Genomic DNA, 20952 nt, shown 5'->3' on the forward strand with positions numbered 1-20952 from the left:
CAATGCAGAGATGATGCTACAGATACACCTGCCGTCCACAAGCTCTGAAAACAGATTAGTTTGAAAACGCTGCTTTTTAAGTGTTAAGACAACTCCAGGACTGCATTTGAGTCTGGAAGTACAAACTGAGACCGTTAGAACCAATGAAGCATGTAGCTGCATTAGCAGGAGAAGTATTTTAGTAATGAGTATTCTTGCCTACGTCACCAGCCCATAATCATTGTGTTTTATTAAAGGAACAGGTACAATTGAGTTACTGTTTTTTAATGGCTGCTTCATGGAATCAAGAAAAGCTACTCGACTACTTGTTTGGTCTGTAAAATGTCAGAAAATTTTGTAAAATGTTGATCAAAAAATTTCTTGTTTTGTCCACAAACCAAAAATATTCAGTTCTAATGATTTCTTTGTTGTATGGAATCCAGAAGAATCCAGAAAGTTTTAATTATGAATATACAACTTTAGAAGCTGAAAAATCGGAAAGCTTGTTTTACTGATTAAAAATAGTTGATTTAGTAATCAATTAATAATCGATTAATGTATGTTATTGAAGGCGTACTTCTTGTTGCCATTAGGTGGTGCAATGAAAAAATATGATGAGACAGATTAAAGGCAGGGCAGAAGTCCGGTGCTATTCCTGCCAAAAAATACTTTCAGCAACGACATACAGACGGATGGAAGCCTGCTGCTTGGCTAGTGGGAACACTCACTCACTCACTCACGCAACACAGTTTGAAAATGATGATGATGAAAAAGACTAAAAACGTACAATTGCAAATTACAGAAGCATGTGGCAACGTCAAAGTTCAGATATCTAATATTTATTTTTTTTCCATATGTTGCACTATACACAGAACTTCAACAGTTAAAATCTAAATGGAGCCAGTACACAATCCATGGTAATAAACATCTGACAAATAAAAAGCATCTGTTTTTTTATGAAGTATTTCCCATACATGAAAAATAAATTAAAACACACGCGACTGGAAATAAATAGCTTGTTACAAAGTGTTACTTTAGTTTCCTAAACTCAGGCGAAGCTACGGCCCACGTGACACAACACTGGGCAGGAGTAGTGCACAACCTATCTGTGTGAATGTGACAGGGTGAGGAAAAAATGAACTAAAAAGAAGCAGCACAGTCTTCATATACAGTCTTTCATTGTTAATATGGTGCTGTAGTGTACACAGCGTCTGGGCTAACACACATTTCAACAGATGCATTGTTGACATTAAACATGACCTACTGTGCCATTTGTTGCATTTCTATGTAATACACTATCTACACATTATGGCACCTTATTTGCAACAAATGTGTACTTTTGTAAATCCGACGTAGCGTCACTGACGTACCGACGGTTGTGTCGCGCATTTTCTTACAGATCGGATGTGACACACAGTCAGGTTTCCCAAAAACACTCGCAAAGAAAAGAAAAATCACACGGACTTTGTTTGCATTGTAGACGCGCACAGTATTTCATATCCCTTATAAACACTACATTAGTCAAGGCTCCGTTTTTGTTCCCGCTACAGACCTTTTGGCGCATGACATTTGTAGCCAGAACAGACTTTCAACTGGGATTCCAAGATGGCCATCAACAAACAAACACGGCTACATTTAGCGTTAAGCACTTCTGTCGTATTTGTTTCACAGTAAATCAGTCGTACACATAGTATTACTTCATTTTTAACCGCGCTTTGTGTGCACAAAACACCATGTAGAGCGTTTTCATGGGGTAACGACTCTCACAGTTCCAAGTTCCTGTCCCTGGTTTAAATTCCCTGTGTGCATTGCTCTGTTTCCTTGTTTTGGATTTTTTGCCTTGCCCTTGCCTGATCGGGACTGCTGTGCTTTGCTGTGCATGACTCTGTGCATGACTCTGCCTGCCCATCGGGTTAAAGCATTTGTCCACACTCTGTCTCTGTCTCCCAGAGTTAGTGTGACAAAAACAACCATGAAGTAAAGTGCACACATGCTTAGAAGTGTAGTCACATGAAAAGCTATCTTTCCTTCCCATAAGATGAATTCAACCTGATCCAAGTTGAAGTCATTTTAAAGAGAAAGAATATACATCGGGAAGCCACAATGTGTAAAATCGGCAATTATTTAGGTGTTTTTGGGAAACCCAGCCTAATCTTTCACCAAGCAGACTCACATGCAATCTGTTAAAAAGAAAACAGCTGATGTCTGCAGAGCTGTGGATATGTCTTTTGAATCATGTAAACATTAAAAAATGTATTCAGTAGCTAAACAAAAAAAAAAGAAAAGACTACTCCCTTTTAAACATCATGGTGCTACATGTCCACGTGTGGATCCGACCAATTTGATGTATTCAACCTCAGGTGGAGTGAGCGTGACTGTACAAACATACAAAACAAATACACTGCCAACAGAACATTTAAGGTTCAAACCACTGAAGTCCACTGATATTTCTTGAAAAAATAAAACATCCTTTTTCATTTCCATCCTGGCAAAATGGAACCACTTTGTAAACATTCTCCGAAGTTTTCAATGTATCTGCATTAGGGAAGCACAATATTGGGCTTGTTGATGTTCTCCCATATGCCAATGCAGAGGGAGGTAGCCGCCTATTAAGCCTCCTCTTTTAGTCACTAGTCATATCATATTTGCCGATAATATCGTGCGTCCCTAATCTGCACATACTCAAAGAGTTTTATCCACTGAATTATTTTCTGACCACATTCACCAGTGATCATAACATAAACACAAGAACACACACACTAACTCATGAGCTGTTCCTGACATTATTGTTCCTAAAGCACTACATCTACTGACGCTGCGGTGGGTCAGCCTACATGTGAAATTGTGTAAATGTGTATTTAATGTTCTAAAAAGTGCTCCTCACACAGTATCTCATTATTACAATGATGTGTTTGGGGTCAATAACAAAACAAAAAAAAGGTTGGTCAACAGACATTAGTGTTCACAGGCATCATGCTAAATTATTTTGTTGTAAGCACTGCAACCCTTGGGTGGGGGAGCACGGTGGTGCAGTGGTTAGGAATGACACCACACTTCACTCAGGACCTTGCAGTGAAGAGTTTGCATGTTCTCCCTCCCTGTGCTATGGGGTGTTGAAATAATAATCGCAATGTCAATGACATTTGCAATTCAGTAACAGCACGGATACATTTTTGGCAACGTAACATTGCTTGTTAAATTCCCATTACGTCAATAAGGAAAGGTTCTAATTCATATTTAAATGATTATAGATGAATGAAAAAGTAGCCATGTGCCACAAGGGATGAGACCAGTGAAGCTGCAGAGCTCTAGTCTGTCATGGGGTTTCCAGATTTTTCTAAAACATGCAATTTGGGTTAAAAGGTGATCACAAATGACCTGTAGGTGTGAAGGAAGGGTCGTTTGACCTGTGAAAGACTGGTAACCGGTCTTCTGTTAGAATTGGCAAACCCTAACCCTCAAATAATATGCGGTATGGCAACTGAGCGCATGTGATTGTGAGCATTTGTAACGTTATGGTTTAGCACGACTGCCCAGGACATAATCAGACACACATACGTGTCGTCATGTCAGACACACATGTACAGGCAGAAAGCAGATGCAGGGGAAAAAATAGAGAGTAAATTAAAGTAATGTACTTTGCGACCTCTTCTTATCCATTAAAGTTGACCATCAAGCAGGAATAGTTCTTCCCATCGGAGGCTCACTACCAATGATGGGACCTTGTCACCATAACATGCATTTGGTAGAGTTCCTGTCATCCGCTGCCATTTAACCTGTTCCTGTTCTTCCACATCCTTTATGGTCCTTGCAAACCGAAATATCCACACGCATGAGATGGAAGCCAAACGGAGGAGAAACAAGAGCGACACGTCGTCATTAGAGGTAAAGTTTCTGCCATCAGTCAAGTCCCCGCTGAACCAACATCGCAGAAGTAAGATGCACAGATCCTACCATAGGAGGAACGTGCACAGGTACTGTACACATTGACTCTTTTTTTCAAACTTTTTATAGCATTTATAAATCCTCGTTGTTTTTTTTTTCCTTTGTGCCGTCGTGAGCTGATAGTTTTTCCTCCTTGCGGCCACTCTGGTCAGTAGTCAGCCTCAGTGATGGCGGCAGGCAGAAGAGTTTTTGCGGGACATGATGGTGGCGCTACTGGATCTGACAGGCTGTGGAGGGAGCAGCCTGGCAGCACATGCAGGTGGAGTTAACTGCTTTAGGTGGGATCAGATCCAGGTCCTCATCATCGGGGATCTCATCGAGCCGGTAACCGTCCTTGAGGAGCTGGATGTTCAGGTCCTGGTTGATCTGCTATAGATGCCAAAGAAAGACAGATATTAGCAGCAAATAACGGAATGACATTTTCATGTAAAACATATTTATAAGAAATGCTAAAAACCATGACTCAAATGATCTGTGCAGAAAGTGAACGCAGTAACACAGGAAACAAACAGGTCTCAGGTAGTAATGGAAAAAGCCAAGAGGCTAAAACACACACAAGAAAATCCAAGTGGAAGACATGAACAGGAATCAACCTGTTTGAATGAGAAATGGGGACATATCGTTACAAACATCCGTCAAGAGTGTTCTAACAATGGGTGCACATACTGTACATGTACCTGCAGTGAGGATGGGAGTGGGTGATCAGGTGGTGACACTTGGTGGGGGTGAAAGTGTATAAACTACAATATAACGTGTGCATAGATACCTGGTCCCTCAGACATCTCACCTCGGCTGAGGAGTATCCTGATGAGGAGTATCTGGACATGTCAAAGTCATCGTCACTGGAAAAACAAGAGGCGTTAGCGTCGTTGGACTCAAACAATCAGGCTCTGATCAATAACACCACCACCTTGAAAGGACCGGGATCTAGTGGAATCTGACTGTGGTGATCATGTGGTCCTTCCTTTTTCAAAAAAAAAAAAATCTAATTCTAATCCTACATCATAAATCACTGACTGTGGGTGATTTTCCTAACCTTTCAGTTGAGATGTATGTGTATATGTTTGAAATAGCATGCATGCTGAAGTGCAACAGGACTTGTGTTAGCGTTCCTGCTTAGCTTATAGACCACAAAGCACAGGGGAGATCTTTCCTCCAGGGCAGAAGCTGTAGCTGCTTCGGGCTGACACTCTCACAACACGTGAAATGAAAATAACATTTCTGAGTTAAGCAAAACATTCTGAGACCGATTGTTCTTCTTTGTCAATGTTCTTTGGCCTAAATGCTCTGTTATATGTTGTTTTTCTGTTAGCGCTATGTGTTTACATAGCTTGAGTTAACTTCAAAAAAATCTATGTAAAAAGAAATCGTGACAAAATAGTGATGGTGATTTTATTCTGGAAAAACTGTGATGATATTTTTGCCATATAGGCCATCCCTGCTTTAGCTAATTGTAGATAGGGCCAATAGAAAACACACCGTGTTCACTGATTTCAGTGCTATTGATTTTACATTATAACCCGTGGAGACAATATGCTGCAGTGTTTCGATTTCCATGGAAATGAATGAACAGACATACTGCAGTACACACAACTTAAAGTGAACACACACATACACACAACTAAGTGGCTCTTTTACACAAAATAAATAACAGCATGTTAGTGCAGCTAATGGTGCTTTTCTGTCACATGAGTATAAACAAACAGAACACAGGGACACTGTGCATGTGAATGTGAACTGTGGACAATAGACAAATGGGTTTTTCTGCTTCACTCTGGGCCACAACACTCGTCAGTGGGTGTACGCTGTATGACGCAACACATGATGTAAGCTTGGTTTGCTTCCAGACCAGAGTGCGCATTTCACATGACAGCGTTTCCCTCGTGAAGCTGCACATGGAGGACACAAAGGGTGGGACTTATCTTGTCAAATGCAGACCTGCGAGTTTTCCCTCTGAGCCGCTTTTCCCCAGTTAAAATCCTCACCATGCTACCCTCTAATCCTGAGCCCTGGGAGAGGCTTTGCCCCTTTTTAAGGATCCCTATTCCCCATGTTGCTTTATGAATTAATGTACCATCATGACAGAGTCAGTCCAACTAAACAATCGAGCAAGTGTCTTCTTTTCTCTTATTTTAGGTCATCCCAAAAAGATGTTGTTCTTGTACTTTTAATGGAATCTTTATGTACTTATGCATCCCTTTAGTTATTGTATATTACTTTGAGTCTGCCTCTTATTAAAACTTACTTATTTATTATTATAACTAGGATTCTGTTAGTTATAAATGTTTTATCCATTTACTTTTATATGGATCTGCCTTTGGTGTTTCCTCATTTGCAAACTGGTGAGACAGGGTTTCCTCCACTTCTTTTTGCCTTTTTTTAATGATCAGTTCTGGCCGTTGTGTGCGCGTGTGTGTGTGTGTGTGTGTGTGTGTGTGTGTGTGTGTGTGTGTGTGTGTGTGTGTGTGTGTGTGTGTGTGTGTGTGTACTGAATGTTTGTTGTATAATTTGATGTACATGCATCTGTGAAGCATTGTGTATTTACAGTGGTTCTCAAACGTTTATACCAAGTAACACCTCGGAAAATACTGAGCTCTTGCAGTAACACCATTATTGCCAAATTAAAATATAGTGGTGTAAAAATAGGCCTTATTATTATTATTGTTATTATATAATAGTAATTATTTTAGTTATTTGTTTCAATTTCTATGCACTTCCTCTACTCACATTCCCTGGTATATACAGTAGAACAGTATTTCTGATTTTCCTCCAAGTACCACCAGAGGAAGCTTGCGTACCACCAGAGGAAGCTTGCGTACCACCGGTAGTACACGTACCACAGTTTGAGAACCATGGGTGTATTACATTTAATGTGCAAGAAAAGTGTAATACAAATAAAGTTTGATGGATTGATTGAGTGATTCACAAATATGACAGAAGTACCTGTCAGTGTCCAGTGCCACCAGGGGTTTCTCATCTGGGCTCTGGTCGAGAGAAGAGTATCCTTTGTTTGGCACCACCAACCTAAGAAAAAAAATGATGTATTCATGAAATATTCAACACAGAAAAAAACAGACAGAATGCCTTCAATACTTAAAACACCAACAAAGCACAAACACTTCATGTCAAAAAAAGAGCGAAACACAGCAGCAGTTTTACCCAAAACAGGATACCTGCACTGAGTTTAACACTGCTGTCTTTGAAGGCCACAGAAAGCCAGCAATGTGGGCTCGTGCGTAGCCTTCAAGCTACAGACATCCCAAGATTATCCTTCTGCTTCATGGGCTCAGGGTTCAGACCAGTTGGTAGCTTTCCTTATATTTCCGCTAATCCATTAAGAAGTGGGATTAGACAGATGAGTCAGTTGTCAATACAGTGGAGTTTGGATGGTTTAGGCATGGTGCTTCCACTCTTTCATTTTTTTTCCTTTAAGATTTTCCCACTCTCAAAAAATACAGTTTCAGGTCCCATAAAATGCCATTTCTGTGTGGACAGAACAGCTAATCGATGAACCGATTATTAATCGATTACTAAATTAATCGACAACTATTTTGATAATCGATTAATCAGTTTGAAGCTTTTTTCAAGATTAAACGATTTTCCAATCGTTTAAGCTTCTTAAATGTGAGTATTTTCTTAATTTCTTTGCTCTGGATAACAAAGAAATCATTAATAGTTAATCATTTTGGTTTGTGGACGAAAACAAAACATTTGAGAACATTTTTTAAGGTTTTCTGATATTTTATGGACCAAACTATTCATCGATTCATTGAGAAAATAATCGACAGATTATGAAAATAACCGATAGTTGCAGAGTCTCTTCAGAGTCTTTGCATTTGGTCATTTAAAAAAAGAAGCGTTGTTGCAGTAGAAAATGTGATGGTGTTCTCAGGTGCAGTCGACGTACATTTTGAACAGCAAATATGAAAACATATTATTTAAGATGGTGATTAATGTGTTTGAGTTAAACATTTTTTAAGAGGGAAAAAGAAGCTGTTACCTTGTCCTGGCATTCTTCTTTGGTTGCTGATTGACAGGACTTCCCACAGTGCCATTCTTCACTGATCCCTTCCTGGCAAGGTCCCTCTGTTTCTCTGAGCAACCACAGGATGTGAGTTCATTAATAAAAACATCAATGACACTCACTTAGTGACCACAAAACACAGATTTGTATGGTTTTGATGCTTGAATATGAGAGTGTGGGGGTCTATTCATTTTATAGCCAAGAACGCAATTCACTTTAAAGATGCTGAATTTAAAAATGTCTACAATTACAATTACATTTTCAAAAATATATATTTTTGACACAATGACTTTCACGATACAAGTTTCAGACAATTAAATGGTTTCAGTGAAAATAATTATCACAATGTAGCAAAAGTGTGAACAGTTTAAAAGCACAATTCACTGGTTTCTTCAACTTTTCTTTTCACTTAAATTGATGCAGAAAATCTAATCTAATAATAATACCAAACATTAATCATTTCTTCCTTGGCCCTTAACCTAGTATATCCCTAGGAAATTTCATTAAAAAGGCGATATAATCTAACGCACTAATTATTATCATCTGATTTCAAATTGTGTTACCATGATGACCTTGTTTGTACTGTATGTGTAGCTGAACTGTTGGTTGTGATACCTATTTGGACTTGCAGTGGGGAGGGTTTGTAGTTCATGGCCACAGTCTCTCCCTTGGTGTCCGGGTTTGTCTCTGAGGTGGAAGAAGCTTCTGGGTCCTGGGAAGAGAAACACAAAGATCAGAGCATGTTAGTATTTGATTCTGATGAAAATGATGATGCCATTAACGAATGCTAACATGTTATTATCCCATGGCCTTTCTTGATCGGCCCAAGCAGGCAAAAAACAAACTCTCTTTTATTTAGCACCGTGCTAAAGATACACATCCCATACCATTGACAAACAGACTGGCTAATAAAATATAGTATATACTTTCTGTTTAATCATTGTAACTGCAATTAGCAATCATATTATTTTTTTCATTAAACACAATATTAACACAAGAGTAATTCCCACACAGTTCACACAAAGCTGATTAAAGCTATCAGCACCACACAACTCTCTCTTTATATTAAGACAAAACTTAGTTTTATAAGTGAATTCTGCTGTGTACACACAAACACTCCCTCTGTCAGGTCTGATAGTTTTGCTTGTACGATGAATGATGCACTGCAGCTTATAAAAATAACTACCCTAAAACATTTTATACAGATAAAATCATTATTTATATAACTCCCCCTTTCCCACTTCCCCAGCTGGTGAAACCCTCCCAAAACTAATATTAGCTTCCCAGGTCCCTGAGGAATTATTTGGCACTCTAAAAGGAGACCAGCAGAAACAAGTTTTAAACTTACAGATCCTGTTTTTATTTTTGTTTTGCTCAAATTGTGTTGGGGGGACGGCGACTGGTATCTTTGCTGTAAACTGATGACTCGGTCTTTGCTGTAAACTGATGACTAAGTCCTTGCGATCAATAAGTCAATCAAACAGTTAATGTTAATACAACCTGTGCGTTTATGTCCCTTAAACAGTTAACGGTTTATGGTTTATGGTCAGCTAACGGCAAACTGTCATTACAATACTTCACTCTGGTCCAATCTCATGTCTAATCTATTATCTGTGTCTTCATAGACCTTTAAAGTCCAGGCTTTGTTACCGTTGCACCGTTTGCTAATTCAGTCACTGACTGAGATTAAACCTGAACTCGGGCTGCTTTATTGTAACACACTTGCAATTAACTTGTGCTATACTTCATTTGGGCATGGGAGATAGAATGTAGTCCTGAGGGCACAGTGAACTCAGTTCTTAGCACAGACCCTCACTTTATCACTGGGCCACCACTGGCTTACATTGCCAGGAAAACCTGTTTTTTTAAGAACCTGCTTGAGTCAAAACCCTGGCGAGATATCCCAAGGACTATGGGCTAGTATAGCTGCCTGGTTTGCAGCATCAATAGCCTCAAGTGTTCTGCTTATGTCTCTGGCTCTGTCCCTTTTATGTGTGAGCAGTGATGGCATAGGGAGCCGGCGTGGGAGAACAGAGGGGGTTGCTGTTGGAGACGTGGTTTCCCCTGAGTGAGAGAGGGGAGCTGGGCCGTGCTTGGCCTGTTATGTTGACAGAGCTCCACATTATGCTGTTCCTATACAGGCCTTCCCTTGTTGCACTCTGACAAACTCCACAGGCCACATAGACACAGACTACCAGGCATTTTGTTTCAAAAACTCTCTCTATAGGAATAGCTGCCACATCTAGAAGGATTATTTTAGAAAATGTAATGGCTGGAGCCAAAACTAATTAAGTACCATTGAAAATTCATATAGACTAGGGGTCGACCAATTACCAATTATTATTGGCCGATTATTGGGGGCTAAAATTAGGCACTTTGCCAAAGATCGGTATCAGTGCACCAATGATCATAGTAAGTAATTATATTATTATTGTGTATTCAAATTCAAAGTAAAAAATGCTTAACTAATGTTTAGTGTTGGCGTTTGTAAAATTAAAAATTTAGACAGATTTAAATTTATACCGTAACTGTAAATCAGTTCGGAATATCATACATCAGCATCACTAAGTAGCAATCAGCCCTGAACAGTTTAATCTGTTAACAAAACATTTGTACCACATCATTTACCACATATTCATAACCAGCCATGTTAAAAATATAATATGCCAGCTGTATAATAAGTATTCTGCTCCTAGAGTTAAACAAATTAAACAAATTACAGGCTTTCTTTTACAGTATGTGCATAGTGAAGCAGTTGTGTGAAATGTAGGGCTTTTGGATCATATCAGACTTTTTGCAGGTTTTAAATGTTTCCAATATCTGATGCAGTCATTTTGATATGAAGTATTAGACCAATACCAATACTCAGCTAAAATACTGTATATAATCATAGTGCTGAATAACAGGCTGAGATAAATAGCTGTCCTCAGGTTTGTGATATTTTTGTGAAATATTACAAATCTTCCAGACAATTTAATGAGACCATTGGATCCACTATGACGGTTCCTAATGAAAAATTCATGAGTGTTTAACATGGACGATGACGAGCTTGTGCTCCACATTGTTTTCATGTTGCATGTTGAAAAACAAGCCGCTAACAAGCTGCTGATTATAACACATTTACATATCTTATTTAACATTTATTAGAGCAAAGGGTTGGCAATTTTCGTATGTTCACAATCAGCTGCCAATCATTGCAATTTCTTTTATTTAAGTGTTACCTTCTAATTTGCCTCCTTTCAACAAGAATGAGTGATAAATGACAGGCGGGATTTTCACTGCAGTCCACAGTAGCCAAATATACCTTCAACGGCGCTCATCCTCATCTGGTGATGAAGCATTGTTCACTTGACTGAGATGAATTAATGAGAGCTGCTATGATGAGCAGTGTTACAGGAGCTGTGAAAGAACAGCATACAGAGTATTCCCACTCAACCAGCACAAACGTGAGCGCTCTCTCTCTGTTCTGAGACAGGTTTTCCCTCCGATCAGAGGACAGTAACGAGGGAGGGTCATACTGTCTGTCAGAGTAAAACCCTTTGATATGTTATCAGCCGAGCTTAATACGGTGAATAATTAAAGAGATTTCGTATAGGGAGCTGTGTGTCACAGGACTACCTGCCACATCGAGAACAGGCAGACCTCCAACTGAGGTGTAATAGCTTACATTTGGAGTCTGTGGTCAAATGTTTTGTCTAAATAAATGCTAAAAAGGTGAATTAAGTCAGAAATACATCCTTGCTGGCCTATGTCATACAGACAAATGTCTGCTGCTAGTGCTTACGCTGATAACGACAGCAGCATAGCGAATGAGATTAGTCAGTGGCCCTCATTGCAGCTTGACTTACATTATGTTGAAATAATGTATGTGATGCATGACATTGTGGACATGGACAGTCCTGCATTGATTCCCTGGCAGCACATAATCAATTCTAATCATGTAACACTGCTTGTTGTTTTCCCGGTTGCTGAGAGGCATTTGTATTGTTTTTGGGGGTGGTACTTCATAAAGAAATGTTTTAATTTATATTGAAGTTCATATTTATCTAACTGTTTATAGGGATGCATGATATTTTCCACATGATGTATAGATATCGGCCAACATTGGTTATTAAATGTATTATCACACACCAGCAAACATGCTAAGATGACTAATGAGTAATATAAAATGGGCTGCTACCTCCTTCATTTCTACGCTTGAATTATGTAAAGTGTGCATATATTATGTTACTTTCACTGCAGAAGAGACTAACTGACTTCTGCAGCAGAATTACACATATCAGTTATTGGCCTAAGCACTCCCGATATATAGCCATATCGGAAACAACTCCAATATCATGCATCCCTAACCGTTTATAATGATTGAGGAAAAGTAGTCATGTGCATTAATACAGAAAATTGCAATGCACCGTTACGCATCATGGAATGAAATCAAATAATTTATATTATTGAAACGAAAAAGAATCATGAGACGCAATGAAGATGCATAAGTCTAATTATGATTGCAGATCTTTAGATTATTCAATTTTAAATAATAGTTACACTGACACAACTGTAGTGATAGGAAATACAGAAAAGTCTGTTTTTTTTGTTCAAACCTGAAATGTATCACTACTGTTGAAGCAGCTGGAAATGGCAGAGATTCTTCCTGAGTTTGTAGACATCATTGTCAGAAAAGTAAAACCAAATTGTGCTTAATACAGAGACTTCTTCAAAAGACCATAATGTCAATGTTGTCATTTATGTTACCATTTAAGATGCCAGTGTGACTGGCACACCGTATACCGCCCAATAGGTGCCTGATTGCAGGTGATGCTCCAAAATTTGATTTGACATGGCGTCCGTCATTTGCTAATCTTTGGGCTATAAAATGGGAGTTCATTTTCCAACCCGGAAGACTACATCCATTTCTATATACAATCCATAACGGTCACTTACAAATAAATAATCATAAACATTAACTGTGACAACTGAAGTGACAAACGTTTGTATGTGTATTTAAGGTTAAACCTGTAGCCTTGACCTTCAAGATACAGTACATTCACATACAGTATCTATCTGCTCTCACTCAAGGTCACCCCACCCACACACACAAATACATAATGTGTACACAACACAACTGTGTATCATTTCCATCAGCTTGACCAGAGACTCCTTCGCTGCCTCTGGTGATAAAGAGCCACAAGGTTGCTGACACAGCACAAACACTGAGCCACTGGGGGGGGGGGGGGGGGTTATACATCATGGCCTCCGACTGACCAATGGCAGTGAAGACTGGTACATCAGATGATCACTAAAACAGTTGCCTGCTGTCCTTATGAATGATAATGTCAAAAGGACTGAACTGGAATCTCGATGTGTTGCAAGGCAAACTGTCAGACTGATTTAACCACGGTGATCACCCTCAAAACCTGGGGTGAATTATTAATTAAAGGATAATTATAAATAATTCACATGTTTACAGCTGACAAACACATTTCACTGCTAACAGACAATTATTACATAAATTTGATATATAGCTGTTTAATTTGTGTGACACGGGGCGTGACATTTTCAACAAGGAGCCAGGTGCCAAGTGCGTTGACGTGGATTAGAAATCACAATGAGGTTATTAGCATTAGAATGCTCAGTCATGTGTGCCACGGCGACTGCGATTGTAACACAATCAGATATAGTGCATAAGTAGAAGTGAGGGCCTGTGTTTTAGTGAACAAGCTGTCCAAGATGTAGGCACCATCCAAGTATCTCTGCAACAGGATTCAATTCCTAGCTGAAATGTGAGAGCAGACCATTTAAATCTTCAGGGGGAAAGAGCTATTACTGCTGCATTAAAAAGTAGACTGTCTGTGCTGGAGATTGAGAAAGCGTGTAGTGTGATTTCTGCTGGAGTTTGGGAGCTGGAGACTTACCCTCAGGGTCAGTTCTGCCTCTGCCTAAACCCCTGAGGCAAACATTTAAAAAGAGGCAGCTGGTGAAGAAATGGAGAGTGCCTTGTTTGAAGTGTGGAGAACAAGGATGGTGTATTGGGCTGGATTGCTGAAATAAAAGCTCAGCTCAGCCCTGAGTTATTTATAGGTGGCCATATCAACCCAGACCCTGTGCATGGTTGGGCTTACAGTTTTATATAACATAAATGCATTCAAACACGGAAATACATGCATTTATGTTTGAAATGAAATGAATTGTAATTTTGTAATTGACATGTGATAAATCGTGGAATGATGAGGCTTCTCTCTCTCTCTCTCTCTTACAAGGGGCCTCCTAGACCTGACCATCATCATCATCACCAGGGCTGCACTGTGCAGCATCGTCTGCACACAAAGCTCCCATTAATGCGACCACTTGGTCTCACAGATCCTGATCCAAAATCACACGTCACCACATGACGTAATAAAAACAGTGAGACACTGATGCTAACAAGCTAATTTTGTTTTTGTTTTTTAAGAATATGATTGTAGTCAGATGCATTTATTTAAGTTATTGCTGGTGTATTATTTAACTATTATAAGTGTTGTTTGGTTGCTCAGTCTGCAAGGAGAGGTAAAGCTTGTGTATGTAATTGCGTTTCACACCATTAGTGTCATCATTTCAAGATGTGTATACCTAAATGGGGGAGGGGCTTTTGTCCATATTGTTTATATACATGAGCTTTCAGTCTGTACTTGTGTCCATTTACTGGAAGTTTACAAATACAGAGGAAAAAGTGACTAATGTTACAAAAACATTTCTTATCTTATCAAAATAAAGTTTTAAATGTTGCTATGTTACAAAAACATGCAACATAATTGTACAATGTTGTAACACATTAACGTTACAGAAACATTTCTTATGTTACCAAAAAGGTGTGCAAAACTAATGTTATTAACGTAACAAAAACATTTCTTATGTTACCAACAAGGTGTGCAAAAACATTTCTTGGGTAACAAAAACTACATTTTACAAAATGTTATGATATTATAAAAAAATACTAAATGTTCATAAATATTAATTATAAAAACATTTTACCAAGGATATATTTTTAACTGGACATTATAGTGAAGTGAAAAACAAGAATCTTTAATAAAATGGTATTAAATTGTGACTTTGTGGAGTAACCCCCACGCTTTGTGGCACTTCAAAATAAATCACCAGGACTGTATGTTGACGAGCTAGGAATCATTTTCAAGTCAATCACATTAAATATTAATAATTGTTCCCTTATACAATGATCCCTATCTGACCAGTTCCTCCACGATTAACTTAACGTGAGTGCTTTATTTTATCGCGATGCTCCATCCTGAGCCGCCCTATCCTTTCTTGTGGATTATCAAACGTTACACCCATCCCACAGATAGAGCTCGTCCTGCGGCTCTCCGTTAGCTATCACACGCAGGCTCGGCGGTACAGCTGTCGCCGTATGTGTCACACAAGCAAAACATCAAATAAATGACGGTGCCGTTTGCATTCAACAGAGAATGACTTGCTTTGAACATGTATGTTATCTGTTTTTCGTCTCTTACCAATGGCTGTGTCTCCCCGTTGACTGGAGGCACTTGGAACCTGTCGATTTCTTCCATCATTTTGGCAAAAGTGTCAGAGAAACGACGCAGTGGTTGAAGATAAACGGCGACTTTGGATCTAATTATCCTGCTTGACGACGCTCGCTCGTCGGGAACCTTGGTTTTTCAGCATTATAGCGGTTCCTTTTCCCCCATCCTGACACAGAGGTGACTCGACAGCAAAACAGCAGAAACCGCCCCACTTCCGGGTCTGTGGAATATTCATGTCGAGTTCGACCAATCACAGAGGAGATAATATTAGAATGCGTAGCGGGGCAAAGTGATGTTTTTAATTCGAGAGATTAATGTTATTTTTCTCATCCGCTTTCATTTACACGATTCATATTTTGTTTTCCTTTGAAATGGAAATTTAGTGAATAGAAAGTGAACTATCTTGACCCCACTTGGATCCAGAGCTACCAAAATGGCTAGTTGTCTTGGCAACCAATACACATTACACGGCGGTTAGCTGCTACAGGGAGCTAGTCTGACGATTTAAAAACTTAGTTTTAAACTTGTATTCTTCGCCACACTTTAACACTTGGACTCTAAACCAGACTCTTGCCGCAATGTCTTTGCACAACAACAACGCTGCAGCCCACATAAGAAAGGTAAGAGGACGTTTGCTAAACTAGTCATACAGTACAGTATAAAAACATAGAGTCATGGCACAAAGACATGAAGTTATTAAATATAAAACCCTAGAGTATAGTTATTACACATACAAATATATAGTTGTTACACATAAAGACATTTAGTTACTATATTTAAGTCAATTACACATAAAGGCCTTTAGTTATGTAAAACCATATGTGTTAAATCATTTCATAAAAACATATCATACATATAACACATTAATTACAGATAAAACATATAATCACAATATGTCACAGAAAAAGTATAATTATTACACAGTCACAAAAGATGCAGTTCATACAAACACAAAGCACAAATAAAGCACATTCCCACTGCCTCAGGTGTGTTTGAATTGAATTGAATGTGAATATAGTGAACGTGTTTAAACATGTCTAGTTCTGCATCTTTTTGCTTCTTGTTCCAATTTTTGTGGTGCATATGGCCAGAGTACTGATCGGTTATTTTAATCCCTTTCTCAAAGTTTGACGGACACAAATAATTGTGTGATGTACCAAAATTAACCAAACTACTGTATAACCAAACTTATGAGTGTCAGAGTTGGTTCTTAATGTCTCGGTTCACCTTGTGTCATGTGAAATTGCTCTATAGTCAAGAGAGAGACAATTTAACATGCTAAATGTTAATATACTTGTTATGTTATGTACACACATTTAACCATATAGTTGGTGACTTTTATTTTCATACAGATGTCAACCGTTCAGAAGCTATCAGGCATGAAGCCTGGTGATGGATTGATTGAGTCTCATGGGAAAGGACTGATTAAACCCGCTGGTCAAGTGGAACTGTCTGAGACTGTGAGAGAACAACAGGGATCTGTATTGGGGCTTTGTGGAGAGATCTAGTCATGATTTGCTGTTGTTTTGTGTTTATTACCTTTTATCAAATTAGTTTGTCATCTATCACTAGGCACTACAAGAGGAAATCACAAGGATCCTTACCACAAACAACCCACACGCTCCCCAAAATATTGTACGCTACAGCTTCAAGGTAAGGAAGTTATAATAACGCCAGTCATAATATTGTGGAGCACGAATATCATATCTACTTCAATAATCATGTGCAATAATTTGGAGTCACTGCACTTTTCTTTTTCCTAGGCTTACAGTGTAATATATGTAAACATGATGATGACGCTTTTATTTAAAATGTAAACAAGCATCAACAAAAGACCAAACAATAACTTAACACACACGTAAAAACAAAACAAGGAACAAAACATTTTAATATTAGTATTTATTTATATTTAATAAACCACTATCTGTATACCTGTTTCAGTATTGCCATTCTATAAATATTTATGCATTTGTATATTGCCTTTTTTTTTTTTACATTATATTGTAATACTTGTAACTAGACGGTTGTCAGTTTGAATCCTGCCAGGTCAAGGTCTGGTTACCCCTGATCAAGGTACCCAATTCCCATTGCTCACTCTTAAATACTGTAAATTGACCCCACTTGACCCCACATCCAGTGGACTCCTAGTGCCAGTCCCAAGCCTGGATGAATGGTGAGGAGAATCATCTGTAACAAAGAAATCTCTGCCATATCAAATATGCGACTCATCAGCTGTGGTGAACCCTAAAAACGAATAAAAACACATAGTACTTGTCTGCTCCCAACACTGCTGTGCTGTAACTATAAAAGGTAAATTTCACCAGTGTAGGAAGTCTAATCTAATCTAATCTTTTAATGTCACATCAGTGTCAGTAGATGTCACTATCACACTGTTCAGTTAGAGAGGCAGTTCTTGCCTCCCTGTCAACTATTTACATTTTAAAGATGACAGTAAACTTGTTCCTTGTGTTCCTCAGGACCGTTCCTACAAGACCTGTATTGTAGATCAGATGGCCGTTCTCTTTGAGATGGAAGGCAGTCTCGTGCATGAAGATTCCGATGAGGGTCGGAGACTGAGGGCCAGGGGGGGTCTCTGTGAAGGTAATAACACGCTGTGTGGTTTTCTGTGTCTGTAGATCACCCAAGAACACTGTTGTCAGACATTTAAGAACATGTGATTTTGTTGAGTGTAGTGAATGCATCTTTTTAAATTCAAGTGTAGTCCATGCTTGCATCCACAAGGTGTCGCTTTCAGCATCCATCCATCTTTTATCCCATTTATCCTCCACATGAGGGTCGTGGGGGAGCTGCGTTTTCAGCATATGTCATGAAATGTTGTGAGTTAACCAGGAGAAGTCATTTTTTTGTCTTTCTGAACAGTCAAATTATGATTTTAACATTTTTCAGAGGCAGCATCAGTCGACACAGAGACAGAACCAGATGAAGAAAAACCGGAAACTCCAGTAAGTAGAAAGCTGTTGCTGTACTTAATGCTGCAATTCGTAACTTTTGGTGATTTCTATTGTTGATGATGTTATTGATCATATTTTGTTTGGTCTACTAGAACAGAAATGATGTACCATTATGTTTATATTGAGTTCTTCAACTTAAAATAGGCTCTGTGAAGCAATACTATCAGACCTGACGTTTGTGAGAGAGAGTTGGTTGTAATGTAACATGTTTGTTATATTGACAATTGTTGATATTGTTTTAAATCAAATCACAGCTTTTGCTTTGGGGTAATATTTCAGTTTATTTATTTATTATTGATTTCCTAAAGTCCAGATGTCGAGAGTGTGACAGGAGCTCCAAAACCTCCCTTTTGTCATTGTCCCCCAGGCTACACCTGCAGAAGATGGAGGAGAAGTGGAAGAAGTTGGAGAAGAGGACAGACCAGATAGTGTCGCCTCCAAAATCGACAGGAAGGAGCTGAAACAGACTAACCAGTTCAACTTTAGTGAGAGGGCCTCCCAGACCCTTAATAACCCACAAAGGGTACGACTGAGCAGTGCAGACAAGATATCTAAACATTATAATCTTATACTCATACACGTCATAGCTTGTTGTCTCCAGAGTTTCAGTGGAGTCATTTCTTTGTTTCTGTAGGACAGAAGCTGCCAGACTGAACCACCTCCACGCTGCACCTTCTCTGCCACTGCCAGTCAGGTAATGGATTTTAAATGAATATCATTTTAAAAATGATATTCATTCAGGGTTGTGTCTCAGTGAATAATATCTGTTCTCACAGACTGTAATAACTCGACTCCTCATTGCAGTGGGAGATCTATGATGCATATGTGGAGGAGCTGCAGCAACGAGAAAAGTCTCAGGTAAACTGGCCACTCACCAACCTTCCTTTTCAATACAATTCCATATCCATCACATACATATCCAACTTTATTTATAAAGCACTTTAAAAACAACTGCCGCTGAAACAAAGGGCTGTACATCAGAGATAAATAGAACAAATAAAAATAAAAACATAAGCCCTAATAAATTAGTTATAAAATAAAACAATTATTATTATTATTATTATTATAATAATAATAAAAATAATAATAAAAAAAGATAAAACCAATGTCTTATGCTGGGTTGAGTAAAAATGGGTATTGAATATATATATATATATACACACATATATACATATATATATATATATATATACATACATGCATTACATCCAAAATGTTTCCACTTATTTTCAAGACAACAAAAAACTACAAATTTTATACAGTTTTTTTGCTCAATTTGTCAAATCTGCTTTAACCTCCAGTCAGTAACAACCTGCCAGTCAGTTCGCCAGTTAGTTTTCATTCATTACTTGTTTTGAGTCATTCATATCGTGTTATAATTATTCACAGAGAGACAAAGAAAACATGAGTGAGTTGGCTACAGCTCACACAGCAGCTGGGCATCTAGTGGCAGATGAACATCTGAGTGCTGGCCTGTGTCTGGCATCCAGTGTTGCTGTGCTGTGTTACATCATTTTGCATCAATGATGTACTTTCTATTTAGTGTTTTGGATTATGTTTTCAGTATATTATATTAATGATCTAATGGACTTACAACTTCTGCTAAAATATAAGACAGCTCTTTAACTTCTAGTCAGTTGTCACTAAGGGTAGATTTGGACTTTGTAAAAGTCAATCATCACATTTTCACAATCATTACGCTTTTTATGAGCAAGAAAGAAAAGAGTGAGCAGGAGGAGAGGAGGAGAGACAGATCATATTTAGGGCTCCTAAGGTGAAGAAGAGGAGCGCGTCAGATAGAAAACAGATGAAGAGTTAATGCAGGTTGTCACAATACAAAAGGAACACATTGGCTCCCTGTTATATCAACTTTAATTTGAAAAAGAATGATGTGAGTCATTCTATGAGGCCAAATCATATAACATCACAGAGGGATAACAGTTATGATATCATGTGTTTTCTGCCACATAGCATGTTTTTTTTATTTTAATTGCGTGCCATTTTACAACACAACTACAGGTAGAGTTTAGTGACATTATGTCAGTGTAGCTTTTTACAAGTTACCTGTGGTAATAAACATACAGCGCACAATTGGCTAAACTGGTTGTTCACTGGTCGCTGTGTTTTGAAATATTTTGAGTTTATGTCTTTGTTGTAGAGCGATGACGCCACCAAACTCAAAAAAGCGGCCAAGATCCTTGAAAGAATGGTCCATCAGAACATATTTGATGACATAGCACAAGGTATGTTCTGTTCAGCCTGTCATGTGACACACTCATAAACCAAAGTCCCATAATCATATAACCAGGTTGCCTCACATTTCCTTTTCTCTCCTCTCAGATTTCAAATACTTTGAGGATCCGTCGGATGAGTTCAGGGATCCAGAGGGCACCCTTCTCCCTCTGTGGAAGTTCCACTATGACAAAGCAAAACGACTGTCTGTCACTGCCCTCTGCTGGTAAGTTTGCTCACTACACTCATCATTATAGAGTTTTCAGATTTG

General features: G+C 38.6%; 2 protein-coding genes across 3 annotated transcripts in view; one reads left to right on the forward strand and one right to left on the reverse strand.

Annotated features, from left to right (window-relative positions):
* Positions 1 to 802: 802 nt before the first annotated feature.
* Positions 803 to 15683, reverse strand: fam219aa (family with sequence similarity 219 member Aa). 2 transcript variants are annotated; one of them, XM_058632271.1, is made up of 6 exons: positions 15448 to 15683; positions 8564 to 8660; positions 7925 to 8018; positions 6868 to 6948; positions 4712 to 4766; positions 803 to 4293 (listed from the first exon to the last, which is right to left on the reverse strand). In XM_058632271.1, exons 1-6 carry the CDS (start codon positions 15505 to 15507, stop codon positions 4135 to 4137), a joined length of 546 nt encoding a protein of 181 aa, XP_058488254.1. In that variant the 5' UTR covers positions 15508 to 15683; the 3' UTR covers positions 803 to 4134. The 2 variants fall into 2 exon arrangements, with proteins under 2 accessions (XP_058488254.1, XP_058488253.1); XM_058632270.1 differs by having other exon boundaries at positions 4691 to 4766.
* An 85-nt stretch (positions 15684 to 15768) lies between these two features.
* Positions 15769 to 20952, forward strand: part of dnai1.2 (dynein, axonemal, intermediate chain 1, paralog 2) — a 40091-nt gene continuing 34907 nt past the window's right edge. The window contains exons 1-10 of the mRNA XM_058631490.1: positions 15769 to 16097; positions 16830 to 16937; positions 17050 to 17130; positions 17955 to 18078; positions 18385 to 18440; positions 18817 to 18972; positions 19084 to 19143; positions 19254 to 19307; positions 20608 to 20692; positions 20790 to 20907. Coding sequence (XP_058487473.1) covers positions 16056 to 16097; positions 16830 to 16937; positions 17050 to 17130; positions 17955 to 18078; positions 18385 to 18440; positions 18817 to 18972; positions 19084 to 19143; positions 19254 to 19307; positions 20608 to 20692; positions 20790 to 20907 — 884 coding nt within the window. The 5' untranslated portion in view covers positions 15769 to 16055. The remainder of the gene's footprint in view (positions 16098 to 16829; positions 16938 to 17049; positions 17131 to 17954; positions 18079 to 18384; positions 18441 to 18816; positions 18973 to 19083; positions 19144 to 19253; positions 19308 to 20607; positions 20693 to 20789; positions 20908 to 20952) is intronic.

The sequence above is a fragment of the Solea solea genome, chromosome 6, assembly GCF_958295425.1.
Source record: "Solea solea chromosome 6, fSolSol10.1, whole genome shotgun sequence".
NCBI classification, from domain to species: Eukaryota; Metazoa; Chordata; class Actinopteri; order Pleuronectiformes; family Soleidae; genus Solea; species Solea solea.

What these genes read in the sequence shown, in the direction of transcription:
- fam219aa (XM_058632270.1), bottom strand. Translation starts at nt 15,507, where the DNA reads ATGATGGAAGAAATCGACAGGTTCCAAGTGCCTCCAGTCAACGGGGAG. An exon ending in ACGGGGAGACACAGCCATTG is followed by an intron (nt 8,661 to 15,447) that starts GTAAGAGACGAA and finishes TTCTCTTCCCAG; the next exon opens with GACCCAGAAGCTTCTTCCAC. An exon ending in AAGAAGAATGCCAGGACAAG is followed by an intron (nt 6,949 to 7,924) that starts GTAACAGCTTCT and finishes TTTTTTTCTTAG; the next exon opens with GTTGGTGGTGCCAAACAAAG.